Source organism: Mandrillus leucophaeus, unplaced genomic scaffold (assembly GCF_000951045.1).
Source record: "Mandrillus leucophaeus isolate KB7577 unplaced genomic scaffold, Mleu.le_1.0 Scaffold96, whole genome shotgun sequence".
Taxonomy (NCBI): Eukaryota; Metazoa; Chordata; class Mammalia; order Primates; family Cercopithecidae; genus Mandrillus; species Mandrillus leucophaeus.
Window position 1 is genome coordinate 4,879,196 of NW_012110474.1, and position 20,162 is coordinate 4,899,357.

At 45.3% G+C, this 20,162-nt stretch overlaps 1 protein-coding gene across 1 annotated transcript in view; it reads left to right on the plus strand.

Moving 5' to 3' along the window:
* Positions 1-2,800: 2,800 nt before the first annotated feature.
* The window catches only part of DDO (D-aspartate oxidase), a 24,101-nt gene continuing 6,739 nt past the window's right edge, over positions 2,801-20,162 (plus strand). The window contains exons 1-4 of the mRNA XM_011970642.1: positions 2,801-2,883; positions 4,920-5,095; positions 10,044-10,152; positions 13,577-13,753. Coding sequence (XP_011826032.1) covers positions 4,924-5,095; positions 10,044-10,152; positions 13,577-13,753 — 458 coding nt within the window. The 5' untranslated portion in view covers positions 2,801-2,883; positions 4,920-4,923. The remainder of the gene's footprint in view (positions 2,884-4,919; positions 5,096-10,043; positions 10,153-13,576; positions 13,754-20,162) is intronic.

Below are 20,162 nucleotides of genomic sequence, written 5' to 3' on the forward strand. Positions count from 1 at the left end.
AAATCTTTTATAACCCTTGCAGTATGTCTTGGACAAAGTGACTGCTCTGTAAATGTTTGTTGATTGATTTTTTATAGTAGGTGCTCAATAAAATATGTATACCACCTGTGATACTGGGAACTATGTATTTGGTCTTCATTCCTGTTTCCTTACATATGACTCCTAAAACCCTTGGAATTTCCAGAGTGATAAGATCGTCTTTTGTATGCTAATGAGATATCTGGTGGCTGGGGCCCCCTAGTAAGCTTCAGGATGGGAGCTGGTCATCTGGAAACAACAAGACATGATTAGAGAGTGGGGACTTTCAGCCTTATCCCCAACCTCTGGGGAGAAGGAATTGAAGGTTAAGTTGGCCACTAGTGGCCAATGTTTTAACCATCGTGCCTACATATTAAAGCTTTCATTAAAAAAAGAAAAACACGACAGTGTTTGGGGAGCTTCCAGATGGCTCCATACGTGGAGCTTCCTGGAGGTGGTGCCCCCAGAGAGGACATGGGAGCTTCTTGTCCCTTCCCACATGCCTAGCCCTAGCCGTCTCTTCCACATGGCTCTTCATCTGTATCCTTTGTAATATCCATATTAATAAATGGGTAAAGGTAAGCAAAGTGTTCTCTTGAGTTCTGGAGCCACTCTACCAAATTGAACCATTGTTAATTGAACCTGAAAAGGGGCCTGTAGGGACCCTGATTTTTAGCCCATCAGTCAGAAACCCGCAACCTGGGGCTTGTGATTGGCATCCGAAGTAGGGTAAGTCTTGTGGGACTGAGCCCTCAACCTGTGGGATCTGACACTCTCTCCAGGTAGCTGGTGTTAGAATTGAATTGAATTAGAGGACATGCAGCTGCAGTGTCTGCTAGGCAATCTGCAGAATGGGATGCTTAGTGTGTAGGGAGCCAACCCCCACACACCCAGTCACAGGAAGTGTTCTCTATTCAGTGACTGTGACAGTATTGAGCATAGCCGGAGAAAAAGCTGCTTTCCCGCACCACCCCCGCTCCGGCCCTCAGACCACTTTACAAAGAATTGGACCTATCTCAACTTATCAGAGACCTACAACAGCTTGCAAGGGATTCTTAGTTCATTCTTGTTTTTCAGGTGGGCAATCAAACCCAGAAGTCAGGTGATTTGCTCAAGGTAAAAATGCAGGTCTCCTCACACCAAAGTTTGTGCTTTGGTTAAAAGCTTGAGCTTTGGCCAGGCGCGGTGGCTCACTCCTGTAATCCCAGCACTTTGGGAGGCCGAGGTGGGCAGATCACCAGGTCAGGAGATCGAGACCATCCTGGCTAACGTGGTGAAATTCCATCTCTACTAAGAATACAAAAAATTAGCCGGGCGTGGTGGCGGGCACCTGTAGTCCCAGCTACTCAGGAGGCTGAGACAGGAGAATGGTATGAATCCAGGAGGCAGAGTTTGCAGTGAGCGGAGATTGCGCCACTGCACTTCAGCCTGGGAGATGGAGCGAGACTCCGTCTCAAAAAAAAAAAAAAAAAAGAGCTTGAACCTTGACGTCAGATACCCAGACTGATTTTACCATTTAAGAGACCCTGGGCCCCTTTCTTACTGTCTTAGAGTCTCAATGTACTCATCTATAGAATGGGGATAGTGATAATAGTACCTACTTCATAGGGTGGTTGTGATACTTGATGTCATACGTGTGTCTAGCACGTGGTTAATGCTAAATATATGTTATTGAAAATCTTATTGTCACTATTTTGACACATGACACTGCCTCCCTGTAAACAAACTTGTTAACTGATGCCTAGAGCTAAAGCTCATGCCTAGAGCTCAGTAGACACTCATCAAATATTGAATCCCTTCTTTGAATATGTGGGCTAAAGCAGCGATCCCAAATCCCCAGGCCACAGACCACTACTGGTTCGTATTCTGTTAGGAACTGGCCTCACAGCAGGAGGTGAGCCATGGGGCAGCAAGTTAAGCTTCATCTTCATTTACAGCCACTCCTTATCATTTGCATTACTGCCTGAACTCTGCCTCTTGTCAGATCAGCTGAGGCACTAGATTCAATAGGAGCACAAATCCTACTGTAAACTGCACACACAAGGGATCTAGTTTGCATGCTCCTTATGAGAATCTAATGCCTGATGATCTGTCACTGTCTCCCATTACTTCTGGAGAAAACCGTCTAGTTGCAGGAAAACAAGCTCAGGGCTCCCACTAATTCTACATTATGTTGGGTTTTATAATTATTTTGTTATTTATTACAATGTAATAATAATAAAAATAAAGTGCACAATAAATATAATGCACTTGGATCATCCTGAAACCATATCCCCATCCCCAGTTTGTGGAAAAATTGTCTTCCACGAAACTAACCCCTGGTGCCTAAAAGGCTGGGGACTCCTGGGCTAAAGAATCATGTGGTTCTATCCTAGATTATCTCCTGAATAGTGCTTCCAGCTCCAATCAATCAACAACATTACTCAGCCCTCACCCCCTCCTTATTGCTTCCTCACCAGCTGACCCAGCAGAGCCAGGCACCCGGCTAACTGTGGGCAGCCAAACGAGGTTGGAAGTTGGACAGGCTCACCTATTATTCACCATACCTACAAATCAGCTGGAGAAAGCCCAGGCTGGCAGCCAGATGGAGGGCTCGCGGGCCAGAAAGGGAAGGGCTTGGCAGAGACAGCACCATGGAGATGACAGGTTGAGGTCACTTGCTCCTTTCTCCAGGGCAATGGATGACAGAGACAGCTGTGCAGGCCAATGGAAAGGAAGACCAGGGGGAATGTCCTGAATCAAGTCACCAATGGGAAGCAGTTTCGCTTTCCCTCTGTCTCAGGGCACGGGACCAGCCAGGCACTGCAAAACAAGTTTTGGTGCCAGAGACTTTGGTGGCTTCCAAGACTGCTTTTTCAGAGACAGGTAATTGAATTCTTGCTTTCAGCTGAGGGGTCGTTCTGCCCGTGCTCTGGGAGTTTGGGGGTGTGAATAGGGTCAGGGGACAGTGATGGACAGGCCACTGTGCTAGGACACACCACGTTGCTGGCTCACTCCTCCTCCCTGGCAGCTGGTTATTCTTAGCCACAGATTGCTTGCTCTTTCAACTTAGCTGATTAGAGCTGTTTTGAGAGAGTTTCTGGACACGGGAGGCCGCTGTGAAACAGCGAAGCCAGTAAGGACATCGGTGGCTGCAGGGCTGCGCTCCTCAAGCCGGACCCCACCAGGCTGCTCCAGCCTGGGCCCCTTCCCTTCTCTTCCCTCAGCCCTGGCAGGCCCGCTCTCTCTCAGCTAACCAGCCCACTGTACAGCAATCAAATTAATGAATCAAATTAACACAGAAATGCATAGACTGCTCGAGGAATAGGAATAACACACTAAATTTCATTGGAGGGTTTTAAAGTCTCATAGTGTGAGAATCTTCAGAACTGGAAGAGAAAGCAGAGGCCACTAACAACCAAGCCCACGTTTCTCCTGCCAACAGCCCGTGCTGAGGAAGCTGCCCTCCCTTCCAGAGGAAAGGTGAACCTCTGTGTGTGGGTGGCCATGGTTTGTACCATGTGGCCTCCAGTGCCCCGATTACTGTGCTTTGGACAGAGAAGGGCAACTATGCCAAAGTCAGATTCAGAGGCTGGTTGAGCCCAGCAAGCTGGCCTGTTGCTAGAATTTTCTCCAACAGGGGTGGCAATGACCAACTGGGACAATTGCATTTTCTCTCTCTCTGGAGTTTAAACCTGAGCCATACAGAGAGAGTCAGAGCAAGAACAGATGGGGAAAGCCAAGAACAGGGAAGCAAAGGCAGATGGGGAAAGCCAAGAACAGGGAAGCAAAGTGTGGGGATGCTGACAGTGGAGCAAGGTTCCATGGGTGAGGGGTGGGACACCGGGTGCCAGCCCCAGAACACCCGGCCGGGGCTCCGGGATGTCTGTCCCCTGTATTTCCATTCGGACTCTCCCAAGGAGCCCCCTTTATGAGACCACCTCACTAGGTCTCTCCTATTTACCACCCAAAGGAGCAAGTAATCCATTTGTTCTGTGTTACAGATGAGGGAGTGGAGGCTAGGAGACCACGGGCTGCTCCTCAGGTTACAGAGCCAGTCCAGGACAGAGAGGGAACTGGTGACAGTGGCAGATGGCAGAGGAGACTGAGTTCAGCTGCTGGAACTTTCTGTAATGTCCTTATTATTAGAAACAAGTTTGTAGACAGAGTTGAATTTTGAGTTGCTCATGGATCATGCCGCTCACCACTGCTCCTCAGGTAGTTCTGGGAGCAGAGACTACAGCTCTGTGGTTTTCCATCAGCCTTCCCTAGGTTGTGCCTATAGGGAAAATGGTTAAGGAAAGGGGGATGAGGCCAGGCACGGCGGCTCATGCCTGTGATCCCAGCACTTTGGTAAGCTGGGGCAGGCAGATCACAAGGTCAGGAGTTCGAGACCAGCCTGGCCAACATGCTGAAACCCTGTCTCTACTAAAAATACAAAAATTAATCTGGTGTGGTAGTGGGCACCTGTAATCCCAGCTACTCAGGAGGCTGAGGCAGGATAATTGCTTGAACCTGGGAGGCGGAGGTTGCAGTGAGCCGAGGTCTCGTCACTGTACTCCAGGCTGGGTGACAGAGCAAGACACCATTTCAGAAAAAAAAAAAAAAAAGGAAAGGGGGAAGAATGTTTAGAAAACTCCCTCCAAATGCAGACCTACTTACTGGCTGGGTGTTCTAAAGGCAAGTCCAAGCCAGTTTTGTGCTACTCTCTAAAAGCCCATGGACACCTTGTTGCCCATACCCCAATATTTAATGGAAAGCAAGCTTATAGGGATACTATCTTTATCCCATAAGAAACACCGATAGGCTAAGTCTTATTCCAAGTGGCTGAAGACCTAAGGAAAAAACTGTCAAGGCCAAACTTTGTCTGGTTGGGAAAATCCTCAAAACAAGGTGTCTAGTCCCCATTTCCCTCGTCACAGGCCCATGGACACAGCACGGATTGCAGTTGTCGGGGCAGGTGTGGTGGGGCTCTCCACAGCTGTGTGTATCTCCAAACTGGTGCCCCAGTGCTCCGTTACCATCATTTCAGACAAGTTTACTCCAGATACCACCAGCGATGTGGCAGCCGGAATGCTTATTCCTCACACTTATCCAGGTGAGAGATTTCAGCTCCTCTATCAGATACAGTAGATGTCAGATAGAATGATGTTAATGGAATTCTGTTGACAAAGACAGCTGGCTATAGATGTAAGTGTAATATGCAGGGTTTTTTTTCTTTTTTCTTTCTTCTTCCTTTTTTTTTTTCTTTTTAGACAGGGTCTCTCTCTGTCACCCAGGCTAAAGTGGAGTGGTGCAATCTTGGCTCACTGCAGCCTCGACCTCCTAGGCTCAAATGATCCTCCCACCTCAGCTTCTCGTATACCTGGGACTACAGGTGCACACCATCATACCTGGCTAGTTTTTGTATTTTTGTAGAGACAAGTTCTTGCCATGTTGCCCAGGCTGGTCTCCAACTCCTGGCCTCAAGTGATCCATCCCCCTTGGCCTCCCAAAGTGCTAGGATTCCAGCTGCCATGCTTGGCCGTAATGTGCAGTTTTAACATCCTGTTGGTTCATCTCTTAGGACAGCCTCAGTTATGCCGCAGGACAGAAACAACCTCCAAATCTTAACAGCTTAAAAGACAAAAGTTTGTTCTTGCTCACACTACATGTGGATTGAGCATCAGCAAGGGGCCAGCTTGTCATCAGGGACCTAAGCCGATGGAGCAGATGTCATCCTGATTGTCATCAGAGCTTGTGCCCAGGGACGGAGGGGCGGGGACCTCTGAGGTTCTCACCTCTGTGATTAAACACTTTACAGGAAGCAACTTTCAACGTTTCTGATGATGGCTCATTGGCAGAGTAGGCCACATGTCTCCACACTCAGCAGGAGGCCAGCAAGTGTGATTCTGTAGTTCCCAGAAGATGGATAGCAGAAGCGTGCGATGAACAGCACTGACGACTACATGATTGGCGGCTCTCTCTTTCCACTGATAACAGTAATGACTGTCAAGTCAGAAATTACTTGTAATGGAGCTAAAATTATCCCAACTTCTAAGCCTGTATAAGAACAATTATCAGTACGTTCGTAATCAGTCAATCATAATTAGTCAATATGTATTAAGGCCTGAGATGCATGGATTTGTTTTTTATTATTATTAGTTTTTTTAGACAGAGTCTTGCTCTGTCACCCAGGCTGGAGTGCAGTGGCACGATCCTGACTCCCTGCAACCCCACCTCTGGGGTTCAAGAGATTCTCATGCCTCAGCCTCCTGAGTAGCTGGGACTACAGGCATGTGGCACCACGCCCAGCTAATTTTTGTATTTTTAGTAGAGACAAGGTTTTGCCATGTTGACCAGGCTGGTCTCAGACTCCTGACCTCCCAGATTGCTGGGATTACAGTCATGAGCCACCATGCCCCACCAATGCATTGATTTTTGAACATGTCCATGCATCCTTTCCTTTCCATATTTTCCACTTGAAATGGAGGAGGAAGAAAATAGCATTAAATAGAAACCAAAATCACGTTGCAGTAATGAGATACATACTCACTGTCCCCATTTCCTCATTTCCACTCTCTTTTTCCTCTTTAATTTTATTTTTTTTATCAAAGTTATATATGCCCATAGTTTAAACCATCGAATAGGTTACAACATTGATTGCAAACCCCAGCAATCTGGAATATAAAAATTGCCCTGTCCTTTTAATCTGGAAACTATTGTTCTTCAATTTAAGAAGCAATCTTTGAGTTACTCAGTTGTTAACTTCCTCCCTTCCAAAGTCCGTTTCCCTCTTTCTGGAAATGTTAATATGCTGGACCTCCCAGACTGGTCCTCCAATTCTTTTAGCTTTCTCCCCCTCCTATTTATCTCTCTCTGTTTTACTTTCTGGGAGACTTACTCAATTTTATCTTTTACCTTGCTATTGAATTTTTTATTTCTACTATAACATTTCTAATGTTCCAAAGCTCTTTTTTGTTCTCTGAATTTTCCTTTGTTATAACATCTTATTTGTGTTAGAGGGTTGCAATGTCCTCTCTTATCTTTATGAAGATACTAATAACAGTTTTTAAAAACTTTCTCCCTGAATAGTATCTGTGTATCTGTCATCTCCAAACTGTGGGGTGTTTTTTGTTTTTGTTTTTTTATTTTCTCATTTTTCATGATAGAGGTTTTTCTTGGCCATGTGGTATTCTTTACCAGCCTGCTGATGTTGATGAGTGGGACTCTGAAGAGCAGATGGGAATTTCTCAGTGTTTGCGTACGGCTTGTTGCCAATGAGCTCACTGGAGTAAGATGGCAGGGCCATTTATTTGGGGACATCTGTGAGACACACAGTTTAAGTTTTTCTTCTTGGGCAGGTCATGTTTCCCAGGGAAGAGGCTTCCATGTCCTGCCTGGGGAAGGTGAAGGCCCAGATGCCAGCTGGCATTCTAGAAGGTGACAGGGGAAGAGGCTGGGGTCCTAGCATCCAGTTTGCATGTATTTCCTTAACCCTCCTGTTTTCAGCATGGCATCCCTGCCTTTGCTGGTGCTTGGTATTTTCCAGTCCAAAGACCCCTAAGAAAGAATAGACACAGCTTTTATTAGGGTGGTAATGGCAGGGACCTTGGCATTGCAGGTGCAGGAACTTGGCTGGTCAGCTCCTGGGAACTGCCTCCCAGGAAACAAACATGGGCACCTGGTGTGTCCACCAGATGCCAGCTGATGTAGCTTGGCTATGTCCCCACCCAAATCTCATCTTGAATTGTAGTTCCCATAATCCCTATATGTAGTGGGAGGGACCTGGTAGGAGGTAACTGAATCATGGAGGCAGTTACCCCCATGCTGCTGTTCTCATGATAGTGAGTGATTTCTCAGGAGATCTGATGGTTTTATAAGGGGCTTTTCCCCTTTTGTGCAGCTCGGCTCTCATGCTTCTCTTCCTGCTGCCATGTGAAGAAGGACTTGTTTGCTTCCCTTTCCACCATGATTGTAAGTTTCCTGAGGTCTCCCCAGCCATGCTGAACTGTGAGTCAATTAAATCTCTTTCTTTTATAAATTACCCTGTCTCGGGTATGTCTTTATTAGCAGCGTGAGAACAGACGAATACACCAGCTTACACTAAGTGCTTTTCTTTTGATGAGAGTTCTTGGGACCATTTTCCAGGCTCTCCTTTGCCTGCATCAGGCCTAAGTGAGTGTTCAGAAGGCTGCCAGTTAGTCATGGAATCATCCCTCAAAGAGGGTCGCTCATCTGAGGGTTCACAGGGCCATCGAGGCCCGAGTTCTCTCTTTGGCCAGGTGGCTGGGTCTCCTGGACCAGGGTTTTTCTCTCTGTGGTGCTACTAGATAAAGACTTTGGTCTTCTCTTTGGGTTTCTTTCCTACACACTATTCAGACGAGCCCAGTCATAACTATCTCCTGTGCTCATAAATGTCAATACCATATGGGGACCATGCCTGATCTGTAGGGTTGTTGTGGGGATTAAATGAGTTGACATATGAAAAGCATTTAGAACAGTACCTGGCACATAGTAAGCACTATATCGGCATTTGCTATTGTTCCCACCATTCCAGCTATAGTTCTGTTTTAGCAGCACTTGAACATGAATTAGGTCACCAGGCTTCCTAGACCCACTGTTGGATGGGAATTGTCTGTTCTTTGGGATGACTTCTGCAGCATGTGAATCTCAGTCGCTATTTTGTTTGTAAGGTTTGGGATGAGAACAGGGAGTTGCATTTTGGTACAACCTCATACACTGGCATAGATTGTTGGGTAAAATCTATTTGTGGTCTAATTTAGTTCCCTCTGCAGCTTATTTTTTATTTATCCCTTATTTCTAAAGCAGCATCCCCAATGTGAAATTTTGGAATATAGTGTTAATTTCACATGGGCAGTACAGGTTTGCTACTAAAGAAATATTTATTGGCTCTATAACAAGCGAATTGTCTGAAAATCCCGCTACTGACAGGCCTTCAGTGACCTGGGGGCTTTGCCTGGGAAGCAGGATGTCTCCAAAGGTCTTTCTATCTGTTCCTTGAATTTCAGGGACACCTCTCCAAGTGAAACCAACTTAGCATCCTCTCTGCCTCAGTTCTCTCGTCTCCTCTGTGGCTTCCCTCATAGCAGCCCCTGAGGCTTATTGTTCCCTGGTCCCTAACCTAACCCTAGCCACTCTCTCATGATCCTTCCACAAGAATCAGACGGCCACATACTTCAGCCACAGCTGGATTTGTCTGTGATTTTAGGTCGTTCCTGCTATCTCTGTGCCTACACTGGACACTATTATTTTGAGGCTTAAACCTCAAGGCCTCTTGTTTCCTCCCCAACAGGCCTGGCACTCTTCCAAAAGTTGTGTCTGGGTCCGACCCCGTGTGCTCTGGCAGAGGTGCCTGGGGGATGGTACAGTCCCTGCATGCCCCTGCTGGCCTCAGGAGTGCTACTCTGGCTGGCACCTGATTCCATGGTGTGGAGGGTAATGGCAGCCCCTGTTGGGAAGTCTGGCCTGCAGGGGGCTCGCCTCCAGCATGCAAGCCTTATTTTCTTGTACCAGGAGGCAAGCCCCTGGGACTCCCCATCGAGGTGCAGTCTGTCCTCTGTCCTGGCTGGCCTGGTCCCCACAGACCTGCCCATGTCATCCACTCTGTTTTCAGCCCCCAAGAAAGAGGCCCTCCGTCCTTCATCCTATTGTCTCAACTGTGTGGCCAGCTGGATCCCGCAGCCAGGAACTAAGCTCTGCTCAGGTTGGTTACAGACCTGCCAAGGACCTCTGTAATACACCTAGTACCAAAAACCACCTTCCAGCTGGCTCGCATACCAGGTTTTGACCTTATTGGCCTGTTTTCCCTCCATTGATTAATCATACGAGCAGATTTGGACAGCGTGTGTCAACATGCAAATCTCTTGTTGCTGACACATCCTCTGCCACAATGTGGCACTTTATATCAATATTCCTCCCTGCTTCCTTATTTTATTTTCGCCTCCTTAGTTTTTTCCCAAGTTTCTGGGAAGGAGCTTATTTGAAGCACTGTCATTATCATCATTTTCCTCTCTGTTCCACTTTGCTTTTCTCCATGATTACAGACACACCCATTCACACGCAGAAGCAGTGGTTCCGAGAGACCTTTAACCACCTCTTTGCAATTGCCAATTCTGCAGAAGCTGGAGATGCTGGTGTTCATTTGGTATCAGGGTAAGTGAAGAAATTTGAAGTTATTTTAGAACGTAGCATAATCTTAACAGGCATTCGAGTTCAACATAAAATATTTACTGAGTACCTGCTGTGAGCAGAGTGCTGACTTTGATGCAGGAGGATTCAGAAAGAGCATTATAGACTTTACCCCAAAGAACGGAAGAAAGGCAAGTTATGGTATTAGACTTTTTAACAATAAACAACAATCACAGCTTCTCATCACAGATAGGATTGATTTTGGGTTTCCTCAGAGACCATGCAGTGATTTGCAAATTTGGTTTAAAAAAACATGTAGGAGGTAAATACTGGGTTTGGGTGATGTGGCGATGGTGCAGCCGATGGAAAGCAAACAGGTATGATGCTGGGATGGCTGCAGAGACCTAAGGGATAGGGACTTCTTATTTATTCGGTGTCCTTGGAGAATGAGATCTTCCAAGAAGGAAATTTTGTAGGTCACTAAACTTGCCTTTTGAAGTGCCATTTGGAAAAAAATATTTCTGAAACTGTTAGCACACTTCTGTTTCATTTTTAATGTATAATTTCAGTAGGCATGCATAATTAAATGAAAATTTGAGAATAACTGCTATTTAACATTTTTATTAGTAAGACTAGCACTTAAAACATGACATCTTTTAATATCTTCCTAAACTGAGATCACTTAATATTCTATCACTTTCAATTTACATCTCAGTTTCATCATATGACATAACATACATGTCATTGGTGCATATTACACATGTAACATACATGTGTTAATCTGTGTGATAACAGTCTTTCTGTGGCCTTCTGAAAAAATGTGTCTTACCTCCTCTTTTAATATCAGGCTGCCCACTGACGTTTTCTGCTAGTCTAGTGTATACACTTGCATTGGGTGAATGTCTACTCTTTTCTCTTCTTGTTTTTCCTGACCGTCACAAACACCAAGACGATGCTGACGTCAGTAATTTCCCAAAAGCCCCTCCCCAAAGTAGTAGCTTTGCTTTTCTATCAATCTATGGATTGATTCTTCTGTATAAGTAAATCTAGAGCCAGTTGGTGAGCCAAGTAGAAAAAACATTCTCTTTGATTTATGGTTATACTGTCTTTGTCCAAAACCAACATAAGCCAGTCTAATTCACAAATTTTGGCTCTAAGTAATTTTTGGAAACAGCCATGTCCAAAATTCAAATGCCCTGTGCATCTTTGGCATAAGTATATAGGCTTATTCATCTATTTATTCCTTCAAAACAACATATTCAGCATTCTTCAGTATCAGGTTCCTTCTTAGGTATTAGGGATATAGCAGTGAGCAATTTAGTAATACTGCTTGGTATATAGTACATGCTTGACAAATATGTGTTGAGTTAATTTTTAAGGAAGCCAGACACAGTCCTGCCTTTATGTAGCTTATGGTCTGTAGAGAATGCAGTAAATCAAATGAGTTACCAAACTCACTGGGGGCATGCGTTACCAAAAGGAAGAAGTTAGGGTGCTATGGAAGCATATGTCTGGAGAAGAAACTTGCTCTGGGAAGTGATGAGAAGCCATCCAGATCAAAGTGTTTCATCCAAGACGGTCAGGAAGAGTGTAAGTTAGTCTGGCGATGTTGCAGAGGTGAAGTGGGGGCGAGGCAGGGTGGGAGACGAAGGAGACAGCATTCCAGATGGAGGAAACAGCATACACCTAGCCCTGAGTCTAGGGCGACTGTGGTGTGTGGGAGGGACTGAAGGAAGTCCAGAGAAATGGGAAGCCATTGAGGGAGTTTACACAGTGAAAAGTGACTGGTCATAATTGCATTTCAAAAATATGTTTTCTATAGTGTGGAGAATAGATTTGTGGGAAGAGATGATGATGAGATAGATTGGGTGTGGATAATAGAAACAGAGAGTGGATGGACTTGAGAAAGCCTAAGAGGAGATTTGATAGGACTTGTCAGTTGATGGTGTGTGAGAGGTGAGTAGGGAGAGAGAATCAAGGATGATTCTTGGGTTTCTGGCATTAGCACCTGCATGGATGGGTACCATTTTCTGAGTTAGGTAGGATTGGGAAAAGGGTGGATGTGTGTGCGTGTGTGTGTGTGCGTGTGTGTGTAAATGCATGAGACTTCTAAGTGGACTGATCCAGTGGGGAGTAGGTAACATGGGTCTGGATCTGTTTTTGGAGCTCAAGAGAGAGAATGGACTGGAGATATAACCTTCTAAGTGCTTAGGACTGGAAATGTAGCCTTCTAAGGGTCTGGCCTGTAGGTTTTGGTGAAGATACGGAAGAGGGCAGTCTAGCCCAGGGCAAGAGTGGGCCAGCACAGAGCCCTGCAGTAAAGGACATTTGTACCTTCATGGGGACTGCTCTGAATCAATTACCTAGAGATATACACATTCTGATGTGGAAATTATTAGCAACTATGCACAGCACTCAATTATTTTCCTTGCTATTTTTGAGCAATGATGATTTATACCTTTTTTTTTTTTTTTTTTTTTTTAAGGCAGGGTCTCACTCATCTAGGCTGGAATGCAATGGTCCAGTTCAGTTCACTGTAACCTCGACCTCTCTGGGCTCAGTTGATCCTCCCACCTCAGCCTCCCCAATAGCTGAGACTATAGGCTTGTGCCTCCACACCTAGCTAATTTTTGTAGTTTTTGTAGAGACAGGGTTTCACCATGTTGCCCAGGCTGGTCTCGAACTTCGCCTCGGCTTCCTAAAGTGCTCGGATTACAGGTGTGAGCCACCATGCCTGGCATTATAACATTTATTCATTTACTGATGAAAACAACCCAATATTACAAATCTAAACATTTGCATAGCAGCTATTAGTAGTACTATTACAACCTTCTTGTTAACAACCAAATCTAGACAGGAGCTTTTTAGAAAAGGAGTACTAAATTCCATCTTATAAAGCATGTTACTTTTAAGATGTTTTATTTGCCCAGTCACCAACAACTGCTATTTAGCTACTGAGTTATCTGAACCTAAGAGAATAGTAAAATAGATCATTTTCTCTTTGTATTTATAGAAACTAAAATTTTTAAATGCTCTAGGCCAAGTGTAGTGGCTGATGCCTGTAATCCCAGCACTTTGGGAGGCCAAGGCAGGCAGATCACTTGAGCCCAGGAGTTTGAGACCAGCCTGGGCAACATAGTAAGACTCTGACTCTACAAATAATTTAAAAAATTAGTTGGGCGTGGTAGCACGCACCTGTGGTCCCAGCTACCCGGGAAGCTGAGGTGGGAGGATTGCCTGAGCCCCGGAAGTTGAGGCTACAGTGAGCCATGATTGTGCCACTGCACTCCTGCCTGGGTGATGGAGTGAGACTCTGTCTCAAAAATAAAATATAATAAAACAAAACAAAATAAAATAAATAAAAGCTCTAGAGAACGTCACGTGAAGTTTACTAGAAATATGTTATTTCACAAATTTCAGGAAAAAAATTTCACTTACTATGTTTGAGTTGGCAGATATTTCAGAGCACGCCTACCGAAGAAGTGCCATTCTGGGCTGACGTGGTTCTGGGATTTCGAAGGATGACTGAGGCTGAGCTGAAGAAATTCCCCCAGTATGTGTTTGGTCAGGCTTTTACAACCCTGAAATGCGAATGCCTTGCCTACCTCCCGTGGCTGGAGAAAAGGTCAGTTGAAATGCTCCCTGCTATTTCCTTATCTGTCATAGCCATAAATCACTTCGTAGCTATTCATAAAATACATACCGGAAAGCCTCTGCCATCCCTCAGAGCTCTTTCACATTGCCTTGCCACTCACAAATGGCTAGTGCTTTGTAAAACAATCCGAAGACAGCGTTTGTGTCACAAGGACTAAGTCACATCATGCTTCTAGTAATTTGTCTTCTATTTTTTGGTGTGTACTTTGATGCCTGACTTAGTCCCTATCCTTCTTGCCCCAGGTAAAACCCTCTTACTGAAACAGTATCTTAGTTTTCCTCATCTGTAAACTGGAACAGTTTGGAGAATATATTTCTAGCTATAAAATGATATGATTTACTCTAATTCTTTGGATGAGAGAATCTTTTGCTTATTATAAATTATTTTTGAATTTTTTCTCATTTGTGGTAAAGAAAAAAAGTTTCATTATTTCCTTTTATCTTAAATAAGAACTCTGAAATTAAGGACCTATCCAAATTATGCCACTGCTTCCTCACTAAGCTCAGTCCGTGATACCTTGAACTTGCATTTTGGCTTACTTTTCAGGACTTTCAGGAAACTAGTACCTGGTTTCCAGTTAGGAAACACATCAAGAGTATCTCCATTTGAGATACATCAATAAATCTGTCTTTAGTTTAGTCTGGACTTGCAGGCATGTTGAGAGTTGTGAAACACTGATCCTTTCAATTCCCATAGGTGTATATTTTGGTAAATAGGAGCGATGTAAATTATTGGGTAATGTTGGGAAAGTGACTTGAAGTAGGCCGGGGCAAGAGTGATCTGGTACCAGATGCAGGTTATAGGATAATTGATTCATATAATTCAAGAATTACACAACTTTTTGTTGAACACTTACATATAGCTGGCATTATGCTAGAAGCTGGTCAAAAAGAAAGATAAAATATGATTTATTGTAAAAATAATTTCATGGTCAATTGGGGATGACTGCGTGTGTATGTGTTTGTATATTAATTAACAATAGCAGTAACACGCATAGTAAAATAAACTACAGACTTATGCAGGTTGGAATGGGAGTAGAAAGAAGAAAGCCTAGACCTGCTAGGCACATGTCAGTGGCATCACAATCTAGTTTTGTAGCTTTTCAAGTGCTCTTCTCACTTTTACCTCTTAGCAATTTATATGGGACATTTTGCTTCTATAAGTCCTAGTTTCATAAAACCCATGCCCTTTTGTGCCTTGTTCACTGGCCCATAAACCGCTGTTTAAATGCCAAGTTTGGACTTGTCTACATCAGCTGATAAACGTATATTTTGAGCTATCACATGATGGAGTTGCCCACTAGCCAACAAGCAAATTTTAGCAGCATCTCCATCTTTCCTGTGTGGCAATAGTGTGTATTGTTGAATTTTCCCCCTTATAAAAATGACTAGAAATATAAAATTGGAAGCATTGATGCTAGTGATAAGCAATTGAGGCATCATATAACTTATCTTAATAAAATCCAGAATAAAATATAATAAAACAAAAAAGTTAGAACATGTGGAAAAAGGCAATAAAATAAAATAAAATTTAGGTAAGTGGAAATTATTAGGCATGGCAAAAAATAGTAGAGTTAACTTTAAATGCAATGCATAATTTTTTAGATTATGACCCAAAAAAAGCTCAAAATGGAAGAACATGTACAAAATATTGTGTATAAAAGGTGAGATGTCATTAAGGAGGTTAACTTTTTTTGGTATTACTAGTGGTTTGGGTGTTGAAGTTTCATTATTACCCCCAAGTCCATTGTGTGGCTTTCTCATCTTGGATTTTTGTCTTAAGGATCAGTAAGGTTTCTAGAAAACTTGGCTGGAGCCCTGTGGTCTCCAGCAGATCAGAAAGAGGCAGATGAGTGAGAACCTAAGAGTGTTGTTCTCCCTCAGAGACATGGTCTAGGGCTGATTAAGGGCTTTCCTGGGTAGGGACAGCCAGGGGTATGTGTCAGGGATGGTAATTGAGAGAGAGCTAAGGGAGGTAGATAAACTCTAATAAACTCTTCATACAGATTCCTAACATTTTGCTTCATTATTTTTGCTTTCTTTTTACTCCTTATACATATTTTCTTTCAGAACCATTTGAAAGTTGCAGTTTTCCTCTTGTGGCTCAGGCTGGAGTGCAACGGTGTGATCTCGGCTCACTGCAACCTCCACCTTCCGGGTTCAAGTGATTCTCCTGTTTCAGCTCTCAAGTAGCTGGGATTACAGGTGCCCGCCACCACACCCGGCTAATTTTTGTATTTTTAGTAGAGATGGGGTTTCACCATGTTGGTCAGGCTGGTCTCAAACTCCTGACCTTAGGTGATCCACCCGTCTTGGCCTCCCAAAGTGCTGGGATTACAGGCATGAGCCACCGCGCCTGACCCTAGGTTTAAATATTTAAATACTTGTTCTCAGAACAAGGGTATCCTCTTACATAAACACAGTAGTATAATAAAATCAATATCATTATATTGACACAACACTAAAATCTATGGACCTTATTCATATTCTGCCAATTGTCCAAATAATGTCCACATATAAATATAAATACACACAACCCATAATTTTTTCCAGTCCATGATCCCATTGCAGTCACACGTTGTCTTCAGTTGTCATGTCTCTTTAGTCTCTAGTCTGTCTTCGTCTTTTATTACATTTACAAGTTTGAATAGTACAGGTCAGTTGTTTTGTATAATAGAATGTCCCTCAGTTGGGGTTTGTTTGATGTTTCCTCAGGATGGGATTGAGGTCCTGCATTTTGGGAGCTTATGGGTAATCAGGGAAGGGAATGCATAGAAGTAATGTTGAATACTTATTGCATCATAGCAGGAGGCAGACGATATCAGTTTATCCCCTTATTGGGGCTGCTAACTTTCATCACCCAGAATGTCAGGTATCTCTACTGTGAGGTTACTGCTTTTTCTTTTTGTAATTACTAAATATTTTGTTGTGACATACCTGAGACTATGTAAATATCCTATTCCCATGAAATGAGTTCCTATGAAAGTAGTACTTTCACCTACGAGTTTTAGTATCCATTGATGATTCTTGCCTGAACTATTTATTACTGTGATGTTTGCCAAGTGATCATTTTATAACTCCGTCTACATAGTTTGCTTTCTACTGTAAAGAAGTTTTCCTTTTCCTATATTTATTTATATCAGCATGAACTGATGGATACCTATTTTATTCAATGAATTATAATTTACTCCCTCTAATTATTTTGATGTTCAAATTGTCCAAGATTAGCGGAGTAGGAGCCCCTTCAAAGTGCTCTTGTGTCTTTTTGATATGTTCACTTGATATGCTTTTTTTTTTTAAGCACTTTTTTACTTTAGGGCACAACAAAATTCCACACACCCCAAATTTTGAGAAGAAAAACGTTTTCTTTTCATGAATATTTTCCACCATCTTTCCCTTAACACAAACCGGATGCAATGCCACAATTTAAATTTATGAATTCAGTGAAGAAAGAAATCATCTTTTCTCTTTTTCCATTCTCTTTTCCTCTGTCCCCTGAAATTTTCACTCTGTTGCAATGTAAATCCTGATTTGAGGTGTAGCTAAAGAATACACCCAGCATCAGACCCACCTCTACCACAACCACCAGGAAGGCCAAGTTGACATTTAGGATTTCTAGATTCCTAAGAGTGCTGCACCTTCACATGGCAGCAAGGGGGCCCAGGGGCATGCCAGGAAGCACCCACCCTCTTTCCGTATCTTCCCTGAAGACAGTTGTCCTTGGCCACTCCTTGGGCTCCGGGGTGCACACAGTGGCACAGTCTGCCCCTGGGAGGAAGACAGTGCAGGCCCTGGAAAAGGACAGGGAATATGGGGATCCTGGGTCCCCAGAAGACAGGCTAGAAGTGAAGGGAGAGGACTCTGGCTGGGCGCATGCCTGAGCTCCACACACTCAAGAAGAAGGGTATGGCTGGAGAAGGGCCAGAGCAGGGTCCTCTGGTTGACCAGCCGAAAGAAGGTGCGGCTCAGATGAGCCAGAGTAAGTTTTGAGTCCTAGTGATAGCCTTGAGCTTATGAGTAATCAGGGAAGGGGGTGTGACGCTTTCTTCACAAACTTTCTTCACCCAAACTTTCACTGAAGCATCGGCTCTAAAGTCTAGAGGTGAAATGCAAATGCTTACCTCCTCCTGGGAGACAGGGCTCATTGCTTTCATTTTGCTTTAAGGGGCAAATTGTTGATAAGGCCCTGGGGAGACCAGGAGAGTTCTGATGGGGCAGGGAGGGGGCGTGAAGGCCCAGGGTACTTGAAGAGGTGTCACTGTGGGAGGGAGCAAAGGCAGGGACGCCAGCCTCCCCCCCAGCACACAGTCACCTCCTCTGAGGAGTCCTCGTAAGTCTCCCAGTTGGCCTGGTGCCGCCCTGCGTCGTGGGCAGTGTCTTCCTCTGCGGGGGCTGGGGCTCCCCACGCGGGACGGTGAGTGGGCGCCAGTCCCCGCCCCGGCCCGCTCCTGCGCACCCTCCCGGCTCCCACTACTCCCGGCAGCCCGCGTCATTTCCACACCGAACCAAATACTATCTGAATGATGTCTTCTTCCTGCTTCCAAAGCATCGCCTTCTAGAAGACAGGCCCCGGAGTTCCATCATCGCTGTGTTTTCAGGCCTGACCGCTGACTGCGGGAGGAAGGCTTAGGTCAACCCTGCCACCCCGTCCTCAGCTGCGGGCTTGCGGTCGGCATTTCCCGCCACTTAAAATGACCCCCGCCAGGGGGCTTCAGGCCGCGGGGACCGCAACGCCATCGGCCTGAGACCGGCGGGGGCGGCGGTGCCTGGGAATACGCCGCCTCCGGGCTGTGGGTCGGTTATCGGCAGCGGGGAGGAGAGGACCGAGGGCTGCCCTTGTGCCCCAGAGTCCTGGGGAGACCTTCTTCAGTCCGTTTGTTTGATATGCGGGCCCGCCAGGAAGGCGGCGGAGACGTGAGTTTCTCAGACAGAAGGCACCGGGTGTGCTGCGGCGGAATACTTCGGCGCCTCTGCTTCTCAGTCCCTGGTACCCCTGAGACCTGGCTTCCTCCTGACCCCGGTGTGGGGCCTCCACAGACAGCTCCCGATGGCCCCTGGCCATGCAGATTAGCTCCCTGCAGCCCGGAGCCTGAGTCCCACCAGGCTGGTGGAAGAACAAGGCCACGTGTCCCCTTTCCTCCCGCAGGAGGCTTTGCAGCGTCGGACTCCTCTCAGCCCAAGACGGGCCTTTCAGGGCGAGCACTTCAGGCAGGGTGGGCGGCAGGGCCACGTCCAGGCGAGGGAGCGACACCTGGGCCTCACTCTGGGCTGCCGCCCACTGACCTCCTGCCAGGCGACCCCGATGGGACGCCACTCAATCTCTGCTTGTTCCTCACACTCAGGGTCTATTTTGTTGCCACCTACGCCTCTTCCACACAATGTGAGTGTTCAGCCTTCAGTGTTCTCACTCAAAAATAAGCATTTTCTCAGCAAGCCACACAGCAATGGCTTCAGCCTAAGCACGATTCTTCTGAAATAATACAAACTTCCACAAAAAATGTTTTTGTACTACAAATTAGATCGTTATTGTTTTTCAAAAGATGAAAGAGATCATCTCCTTCTCTAAAAATAATAATAATAATAAAACAATAATGCCCAATAATATACAGAACAAACACAAACAAAAACCCCACAGAGTCTGAGTCACCTATGCAGGTCATATTTTATATCATATTCTGCCAGTGGAGTTAAATTCTGCTGCTTTATTACTGGCTCCTTCCAGGAAATGAATCAGCGAGGCATTAAGTCTTCCTCCAGGCAGCCCATCTAAATCAATCCTCCCGGAGGGACCAGGATTGTCCTTCCTTTGATGACATTCAGAAAACTGGGTGGCCCATTTCTGTGCTGGGCCGTGGTAACATGGACACACTTATCTCTTTCCAAGAGGCCATGCCTTATCCTGTGTCCCCAAGGAGGCCCCATGCTAACCTCAGCGCTGACCTCAGCACTGACCACACTGAGCTAGTTGCCTGGTACTTTTCCTGCCCCGCCTCTGATTAGGCCTCTCTGTAACTTTCTCTGGGAGAGTCCTCTAGCGCCCATCTTTTTCTTCTCCTGTATCTTGTGTTCTCCTGCTCGGCCTGACTCACAGCAATGCCTACGAAAGAATCTGGCTTCCTTGGCACCATCATTAGCCCCATTAGACAGCCGTGTCTGCCCTGGAGCTCACCAGGAGCTTGTCCTTTCCCCTGTCCCCCCTTGTCGTTGACGGGCTCTCCACATCACAGCCCCAGCCTCCCTGTTTAGTGCTAGCTGAGATTCCTTTCTTGCCATGGCTTCAGCTTCAGTGGAGTATGGGAATTGCCTCCGATTCCAAGAGCACAGAGGGGATGAGGGGACTCTTTGCTCCTGGGAGGTCGAGTGTGTGTGTGTGTGTGTGT